The sequence below is a fragment of the Alosa alosa genome, chromosome 1 (genome assembly GCF_017589495.1).
Source record: "Alosa alosa isolate M-15738 ecotype Scorff River chromosome 1, AALO_Geno_1.1, whole genome shotgun sequence".
Classification (NCBI taxonomy): domain Eukaryota; kingdom Metazoa; phylum Chordata; class Actinopteri; order Clupeiformes; family Clupeidae; genus Alosa; species Alosa alosa.
In genome coordinates, this window is record NC_063189.1 from 41,409,606 (window position 1) to 41,419,605 (window position 10,000).

The 10,000-nt window shown below is 46.7% G+C and overlaps 1 protein-coding gene across 1 annotated transcript in view; it reads left to right on the plus strand.

Annotated features, from left to right (window-relative positions):
* The window catches only part of LOC125300813 (glypican-1-like), a 78,006-nt gene that overhangs the window by 35,269 nt on the left and 32,737 nt on the right, over positions 1-10,000 (plus strand). The window contains exon 3 of the mRNA XM_048252946.1: positions 1,543-1,701. Coding sequence (XP_048108903.1) covers positions 1,543-1,701 — 159 coding nt within the window. The remainder of the gene's footprint in view (positions 1-1,542; positions 1,702-10,000) is intronic.

A 10,000-nucleotide genomic window follows, 5' to 3' on the forward strand; every position in this document is an offset into this window, starting at 1 on the left:
AAATGACCTGAGCCTGCACTGGCCTCTTCATTGGGTGCGGTCACGGTTGTTTGGCCTCCTGGTGAACCCTGACTGATGCCTGTGGAAGGGCTTGGTCAGACATCATAGGCTCGTGACGTGGGCAGTGTTAGCGTTACCGTAGGGCCAGCCCAGGGCAGCTCAATGAGCTCACTGCTTCAGCAGAATTTACCTGCAATGCCACTGATCAGCTAGCGCCAAGTGGTAGGCAGCATGACCTTGACTGCCCTCCCCTCCCCTCTTTTCCTCTCCTCTTTCTTATCCTCCCTTTGCTTTCCCTTCCTCCCTCCTCTCTTCTTTATCAGCTCCTCTGTCTCTCTCCGTTGTCTGTCCTGTGCGGCCGGTCGCAGGTGTTGACCGGTGGTTAAGGCCTTTAATGGCCGTGGCCTGGCCTGTAGTAGGCGCTGGGGTGCTGGCAGAGTGTCCATTAGGGGCTCATTAGGAGTCCAGAGAGCTCGGGAGGAAGCCGCCGTGATCTTATTATCGGTGTCTCTTCCACGGGCCAGAACGCCTCGGCGAGCCCAGAGGAAACAGGATCAGATCTGGCGGCCCCTTGTGTCTTGGCAGCGTGTGTGAGTGTGTTTGTTTGGGTGGGTTGCTGTGTGTGTATGTGTGTGTGTGTGTGTGTGTGTGTGTGTGTGTGTGTGTGTGTGTGTGTGTGTGTGTGTGTGTGTGTGTGTGTGTGTGTGTGTGGGTGGGTGGGTGGGTGGGTGGCTGAGTGTGTGTGTGTGTGTGTGTGTGTAGGTATGTGTGTGTGTGGCATGTTAATGTGTGATACTCATGAAAGGGCTTTTTGTACGTGCCGGAATTGAAAGAGGAGGCATCGGGAGGAGTAGATGTCTGTTTAAGCATTCCGCCTCAACACCACAGACGTTTAGAATTGGATTTTTTTTTGTCCGTTGCCGCCGCCAACACCTCTTCACCAGGCCATCCATATTCATAGTGGGATTTTTTCCTTCTTCAACAAAATCATTTGACTGCCTCAACATGGCCGTGGTCCATGTTATCTTTTGTCCGCATTTCAGATACTGCAGGGTGAAATTTGATGAGTTCCTGACAGATTTCTTCCTCTTTCCTCTCCCTCCCTCTCTACTTTTCACTTCCCTCTCTCTCTCTTTCACTCTAACCTCATCCTTCCCTCCCCCTCTTCTTCCATCTATCCCCCTTCCTTTTGTCTCTCCCTCTCTTCCCTTCTTTTCTTTATTAATGGAATGGTGTAAGCCTTGTCAGCTGGGGGTTGCCATCTCATAGGTGTTTTACTAATGTGATTGTGTGGGACAAGGCTTTAATAGCAGTGTTAAAGCTCTCCCCTTTCTCTCTCCATCTGTGACTGATCAGTTTTAAAGGTGTGTTTGCTGAGAATGTTGCTAAATGGTGGGAGGATGCCAGCCTTGTGGCTAAAACGTTTTGTTTGTAGGTCATATGGACGTAACTCTGTGGGAACGTGTGATAATGGTTGAATGAAGTTGTAAACCTCTCTCTCTCTCTCTCTCTCTCTCTCTTTCTCTATTTCTACCTGCACAGGTGAGCACTTGCGTATCTGCCCTCAGGGCTACACCTGCTGCACCAGTGAGATGGAGGAGAAGCTGTCCAACCTGAGTCGCGTGGACTTCGAGCGTCTGGTGAAGGAGGAGGGACGCTCACTGCAGATCACCCTGAACACCCAGTACAAGAGCTTCGACAGTGAGTGGCAATGCCAGCAAGGCCACACACACACACACACACACACACACACACACACACACACACACACACACACACACATGATGATACACAGCACAACTTTTGACCAATGTTGCCACCGGGCACTGTTGCGGAGCAGATGTTGTTCCATTGCACAAAAAGTTACCCTTAGAACCACTGTTAGAGACAAGCTTAAGTGGGCCTCTCGTGAGAGTAGGCACAGAGCCATCACTTTATCTTCACTTCACTTCAACCATTACAACACCACTGTTATGTGCAAGACTGATCTGACCAATAGCCTTGTGGCTTGCTGTTGTTAAATGATTCCAATTCTCCATCTCTCTCTCTCTCTCTTTCCTTTTGACTGTCAATAAAGGAACCTTAAAAGTCAAAGTCTCTCTCTCTAAACCACTTGCTCCTTCAGTCGTGATGTTGATGACACCACAGTGCTATTCGGAAACCTGAGTGTGTGTGAGGGAGTACAAGTGTTATGCAGAGAGAGAGAAAGAGAGAGAGAGAGAGAGAGAGAGAGAGAGAGATGTCATCTGCATTACACCATCAGTACACACAGGGTTGAGGAATGTACAAGCAGACAGGCCATCCAGGACAGGGGCACTTGGGGCCGCCAGGGGCAAAAGTGAAGGATGCAAAGGTCCCTAGAAGCCCAGAGACGAGACATCAGAGCTGCCAGTGTGGACAAAGTTGACCGAGTTGCGTTAGTATGATGTGATAGAGGACTGGAGTAAGAAGGGGGACTCCCCATATAGACCCAATGACCTGATCAGGCCACTGAGGTCTATAGCTAGCTCATATTAAAATGTTTTATTATCATGGGCAATTTCAGTTTCATTGCGCATGGAGCTACCATTTTGAATATGGGCTCCACTATTAACTGCTATGCTAGTATTCTGTATCTTCAAGTGATAAACTTGCTGATGCAGATGGACTGGAATGTGAGAGCCGCAGAGATAACATAAGATACGGTGAGAGTTGATCTGTAAAACAGATGAGTGGATGGATATAGAGAAATAGATTGATAGAGTGATACAGAGGGCCAGATGCAACGCTTTTGTGCCCACTTCAGGCGTATTTGTTTCGCAACGAGCATGTAAATTCATTGCGAGGTACTGTATGTACAAACAGGCCGCAAAGATGTTAAAGCTCAAACTGAAAAGGGCACATTGCGTTTTTCGTGTCATGCATATGCATTCATGGGAGGATCCAGAGGAAAGTGGGAGTTTACGTAAAGAGTTGGGAGGAGAAGCGTAAATAGCGCTTAATTATGTATTACGCAGTATGTACAAAGACTGCTCGTGAAAGCGCACGTCTATTCTGTGCCTAAATACTTCCGCCTTGTAAAAGCAGGTGTTAATCCAGTTGCAGTTCAATGCGTCAATAAGAGAACCTTTCAAAGACAACAGAATCGCTATTTAGAACAGGAGTTTTGTAAGTAGTAGGCTACTATCAAAAGCAACCTTAAAAAAGCCCTATGCAAGTCGGGTTATTCCTTCGCTGTTTCTGGGTTTTCGCCTGATTTTGGCTCGCATTTTTCACGACATACAGTAGCTCCCCTGCTGCCGGTGGCAAGTTACTTCTCACGCCCCTAAACCCCCACTAGCTAGTGAGCTAGCCATCAAAGCTCAAGCTAAACACATACAGGGCTCACAATAAAGCGATTTGGCGCCAAACACATTGTTCAAGAGACTATCAAACCACATTACAAAAAAACAAAGCTCACCCAAGGGTAGGCTACTTACAATTTCAGCAACAACAAAGCCAGAGTCAGTCCGTTTTGCAGTCTTCTTAGAAACTACAATCTGACTACATTTTAGAAGCCTTCCCGCCGAGTCACATCGATTTCTTCGGTCCGGGACAGAAAGTTGCATATTAGTTTTTCAGCGGAGAAAGAACTAGGGGAGGCGAAGCACCGACCAAACGACCAAAAGTGTTGTAGAACCATCAGAGCGACTCTCAACCACCATATTAAAGGTCATTTTTGCTAAAATTGTTGCATAGGGCTTCTTTAACTTTAGTTGGCCTTTGAATGTCTTACTTTCACTTTCCGTCATTCACTTAAACTTTCCTACTTGCTAGATTTGACCAATTTTCTATAGCCTCGTCCACAAGTAGTTTGAGTAAAACTACTGATCTTCATTATCTCCCTGCTTGTTGACATCTTCTCATGTATTGTATTATTTCATGATGGCTAAACATTTGATTCTTTTTTAATGTTGTCATCAGTTAACTTCATTCAATAACTTGTATGTAGGCTCTCAGTTGTGGGCGTTAAAAATTGCGTTTATAACTAGGGGAGGAGAAAGAAGCAGAAAAAAGACATGGTTACACTAGTTTGATCATCTGGCCGAGCTTGGGTCTGACAGGCGTTCGCAATCTCGCGGTTTGTCCATTGACACTGATCGCCTTCGTTCCGAAATATTACACATCAGCCCAGAGTGGGGCGATAAAAAAGAGGAGGGAGTGAGAGGGAGAGGAAAGAGAGAGGTGAGAGAGAGAGAGAGTGAAGAGGGAGAGAGAGAGAGAGAGAGAGAGAGAGAGAGATGTATCCTGTTGACAGTCGTGAGTGTTTTTTTTCTCTCCGTCACACCTCATGAAGTTGCCGTGTTGCCACGGTGATCACCTGGGCTAATGAGGGCTCACAGGTCACCTGCACCAGCTGCTCCACCTGTCTCCCTGTTCCACTGCAAACACCACACATACACATACATACACACACACACACACACATAATGCACACATACACACACACACACACACGCATGGACATGCCTACATACACAATCAGCACGTACATGCATTGCCTTACACACACATACAACGCATGGACAGTACAAACACACACACACACACTTCCTCATAGTCTCACCAGACACACAAACACACACACACACACACACACACACACACACACACACACACACACACACACACACTGTCAAAGTTTCAGCCATCTTACTATATTTCACCCTACGACAAGTACCAAAACAGCCCACAGGCTGTACAAACAACCCCTGCCCCCCCTTCCCCCCCCCCCCCCTCCACCCTTCACCCCTCTGTTCCAGAGTCCTAGCCTTAGCCATATCGCACGTCAGCACACACAGTTCTGCATCAGAGACAGATATGGAGAGTGTGTTTGTGTTTGAAACTCTCAATTGGTTATGCTACATGATCTAGGCCAGTGGATGTTCACAGTGCTCATGAAGGAAACTCTATAAATCGAACAGAATGTTTGTGTGTGTGTGTGTGTGCGTGTGCGCATGTGTATGCGTGTGTATGTTTACGTGAGCATGTCTGTGTACATATGCAGTGTGCCAATATGGGCTATTGACTATGTGTTCTAGCCAGGTCCCGTGATGCCACTGACCGGGAACAGTCTGTGAGCGCTGTAAGTGTGCTACACAGCCTCTCTCCCTCTTTCTGGACACAGTCCTGGCTTACATAACTCTCTCTTTCTCTCCTCCTTTCTCTATGTCTGTTTCTCTTGCTTTCTCTACGTCCTGTACGCTGTATTTCACTAGCCTGCACTGGTCTGCATTCATGATTTATTGAGACGTGGTCAGTCAAAAGTACAGAATGTCTCTGCCTCCTACTTGAGCTTGATGTGCTCTGATCCTTTGATGACCTCTGTGACCCCTCTGTGTGGACCACTCGCCTGTCCTGTACTGTAGAGTGTGTGCTGGCGTCCAGTGTTTGGGTCCCTGGTTGGTGTCGAGTCAGAGGACGGAAATAAATCCTCATCTCAGAAGCTGGCGGGCTCAGGGCTGCGTGTCCAGTAGCCGCTTTATGAGGGTCTTTGCGGTGGCCATGGCGATGGTAAAGCGCTCGGGGAGCTGGTGGCTGTCGAGAAGTCTGCGGCTGGAATTACTGACCTCTCAGACTCCCACACACGCCTGCCTGTGGTGGAGATGCCTTTACACTGAGGACTTTCCATGGGCTGGGAGAGCCAGTCACGCGCATCGCGGGGGAAAACAGAGTCCTCTCTCTCTCTCTCTGGGCTAGTCCACACGTACCAAACCCATCTTTTTTTCCCTCTGTCTTCCCTGGAACCGTATCAAGAATATTTGCGTCCAAACGGATCCATCTCAACACGACTCAACACGTTAATTCATATCTCAGGCCTATAGGTGGCACTGTTTCTTTGAAATTGACCAAAGCCAGCAGCTGTAGGCTATACAAACAACAGAATAGGCTACGGCGAAAATGGCTAGTGCAAGGAAACCAGAAGTGTTTGTGTGGACTGATAGTGAACTGTCAACTGTAGTCAACTGTAAAACTAATACACTTAATTTTTACGGTTTGTGAAGGGTGCAGTCCCGTCCTTTATTTGGCTAACGCAGGTACAAATAATCTCCTTTACTTTCTTTGGTTGTAGGATTCACAGTAGTTTTGGCCATCATTGCAAGTGCATAGGCTACTAAATGGTAGGCCTACCCAAGTTCTAGGCTATTCCGTCGCCAATATAATATTGCTATAATACATTCGTTAGTAACAGTCGATACTTTTGCCTGCATCAAATCGCGCATTCGCATTTAGTGCGCTACCATAGGCTTAACATGAGTTCTAAGCGTCTTTGTATGCTCATATCTGACTTCACTAGACTGTGAATGCATTTATTTATGTTGTAAGACATAAATACCGGCACTACGCACAAATTAATTTAAACTTACACCGCACTTCCCTAAGAACTTCTGACTAGTTCTCTTGCGTAACTGACAGTAGCTAGAATGCATCAAAAAACACTGGGAAAAACACTGTTCAGTCCACCAAGTCATAAGCTATTGGCTGCGCCTTTCAGTTGTGATATTTATCCTACTGAAGGTGTAATGTTAGGTAATGTCATGTATGAAAACTAGTATTGTTAGGCAATACTATAAGTGTCAAGTCCAGGGCAGCTGAGGTGTGGCGATGACATCATCAATCACGCATGTATCTTGGTTTTACGCCGTCAAATGAACTCACAAGTGCTAAGGTTTCAGATTTTTCCAACCTGGGACCAGGTTTTCAAAAAATGCGGTTTCGGGCAGTCGCGTTTACAGGATTAGTTTGGACTGATCGGCCAAGGCGAAGCAAAACCGGTGCGTTTAACCCAAAAAGCGTCTCCGTGTGGACAGGGCCTCTGTCTCTCTCACTCTCTCTCTCTCTCTCTCTCTCTCTCTCTCTCTCTCTCTCTCTCTTTGTGTCTGTCTTATATTGCTTTCTCTCTCCATCTCTTCCTTTCCCTCTCTCTCTTTCTATTTCTCTCTGTCTCTGTCCCTGTTGTGCTGTTGTATCAGTCTCTCTCTCTCTCTCTCTCTCTCTCTCTCTCTGTCTTTCTCTTATTGCTCTCTCTCTCCATCTCTCTCTCTCTTCCTCTCAATTCAATTCAATTGAGCTTTATTGGCATGACAAAACATATAATTTGTATTGCCAAAGCATACATGTACTGTACATAGTAATGTGTAAAGACATAAAACAAAACATCATGCATCATACATTACTGCAACGGCAGTGTGTGTGTGTATGTGATGGTGTGTGTGTGTGTGTGTTGTGTGTGTGGTGTGTGTGTGTGTGTGTGTGTGTGTGTGTGTGTGTGTGTGTGTATGTGTGTGTATGTGTGTGTGTGTGTATTTGACTTTTTGTGTGCTTCACTGATGAAGTGACTTCCTTTGTTTATGGCAAGCATCTATATATCTTGCTGCGACTCTTGCGCTCTTTTGTTCCTCTCCTAATAGTATTCTTAGTCTTGGATCCTTAAAGTTTTGAAGGTATCTCTTTCCATTGGCAGTATTCAGCCAAGAAGTGAAGCTCAGTTTCTATGGCACCTTGGTTGCAATTGGTGCATAGCCTGTCTTCTCTGGGCAGCCAGGTTTGCCTGTGTCTGCCCTTCTCATCTTCCAGACTGTGATTGCAGGTCTGTACCTGGTCAAGGTTTTTCTCTGTCTGGTATCAGTGACTGTGGATAGGTAGTCTGCCACAGTGTACTCTCTGTTTGGGGCCAAATAACATTGACGTTTATTTTGTCTTTTTGTTGTTTTCAGTCAATATGATGTCATTTTTGTTTTCTGCATTTATAATTTGGTTAGGCGAATTGTTTGAGAAAGGTGGCAAGGTCCTGAGGCTGACTATTAGTTGTGTTAGTTGTACTATTAGTATGTGTGAGTCTCAGGACTAGCTGGATGAGGGGGCTTGTTTTTACACTCTCTTGGCTTTTTAGGGCTTTATAGGGCCTCTCTCCTCTTCCTCTCTCCTTTTTTAGGGCCTCTCTCTCTCTTCCTATTTCTCTCTGTCCCTGTTGTGCTGTTGTATCACTCTCTCTCTCTCTGTCTTTCTATTATTGCTCTCTCTCTCCATCTTTCTCGCTCTCTTCCTCTCTCTCACTCTCTTCCTATTTCTCTCTGTCCCTGTTGTGCTGTCATATCAGTCTCTCTCTCTCTCTCTCTCTCTCCTCTCTCTCTCTCTCTGTGTTTCTGTTACTCTCACTGTCCATTCTCTGTATCTGTCCTTGTCTTTGTGTGTCAAGTTACGCTGTATCTGTATCTCTTGAGTAAATACTCTATGTAGTCTGTACAGAGAGACTCTGTATATAGAGTCTACTTCTCTGTGTCTCTTTCTACCTGTCAAATTATGTCTTTCCATGACCCTCTCGATCTTTCACACACACACACACACACACACACACACACACACACACACACACACACACACACACACACACACACACACACACTGCCCTGTCTGTCGTCAGAGTTGTGTGTTGGCCTGCCTGCCGGTCCTCCTCTAGCTGGCTGCAGTGTGTTAGGGGGCTGGAGGTCTGCTTCTCTGGGTAGATTAGGCACATTTTTCCTGGCTGAGCTGGAGGTCAAGCGCCCGGCGAGGGCAGCAACAGCAGGCTGGGGACGAGGCCAAGCAAGCACTGGCAGCCCTGAAAGGAGAGGAAGGGAGGGAGAGAGGGAAGGAGAGAGAGAGAGAGAGAGGAGGAGAGGGAGGGAGAGAGGGAGGGAGAGCGAGGGGGGCAGTGCAGGGCTTAACTGTGCGACCTGATTTATGCTGGATGTGGCGACATTCTGCTGAGCTGCACAGAACACTCCAGAGATGAGACGAGATGAGAATGAGACAAGACGATGCATGGAGACTCACACATGATCAAATCACACAGTCTGTCTTGTCTTGTGTTTCGCTCTCAAGCTATCCTTCTCTACCCCCTTACCTCTTTCTCTCTCTCTACCACTTTACTTTCCTTGAGTCCCTCTCTCTCCCTCTGTCTATTTGCCCTCTCTATCACTCTCTCTCTCTCTCACACACACACACACACACACACGTACAGTACACACACTCTGTCTCGTAATCTTCTTTCTCATTCTCCCTGGCTTTTATATACAGTGTATTTATGGCCCACTCTTCCTGGTTTTATTGCCAAATAAAGGGGAAGTATCTGTTTCTTTGCTCCCTGTTTCTCTTCTCTTCTCTTCTCTCTAACATTTACCCTCTCTCCCACGTTTATTCACCTCCTCTTGTTCTCTCTGTTTGCCCATGTCTTTTCTCTCTTTCGCTGTTTCTGTAGTCTCTACAGTAACTCTCTGCCTCCATCCGTGTGCCTGTGTCTCTGCTGCTTAGCGACACAAGCTCCTTCTTCACACTGCTCTCCTGTCCGGACGGCTCAGTATCCATAACATGCGTTTAGCCTGTCTTATCTAAATCCACATGACGCGGGATAAGCATCTACCGTGTACGCAAACTCAAACTAACGCAATCTCTGTCTGAGATATGAGGAGTAAACACAGACATAGATGTTATCCCTGCCATGAACTTTCTCTCTCTCTCTTTTTCTCTATTTCCCTCTCTGCCTCTCTCTCTTTTTCTCTCTCTCTTTCTCTATTTATCTCTCCTATTTCTCTCTCTGCTTCTCTCCCTTTCTCTCTTTCTCTCTCTCTCTTTCTCTCACTCTCTTTCTCTATTTATCTCTCTGCCTCTCTCTCTCTCACACTCTCTTTTTTCCCATCTCATGGTTAAACTCATGACATAGTCAGTGGCTAAGCCCTGTTGATTGATAACCAATCTCCCGCTGTATCCTCTCCTGTCCCCTCACCGCCTCGCCTCGCCTGGCTTGACCTCATGATCGATGCTGGGCTCTGGTTATGCAATCCTCCGACCATACAGGCTCCCTCTGTCCCTCTGCCTCTCCTCCATCTATTCATCTGTTTATCCATCCCTCCATTCCCCTATCCATCCCTCCATCCCAGCCCAGCTCATTATCATATTGTTTTGTGTGGTTTCTGAAGGCATGTGGGAGTGATGGGGAGTC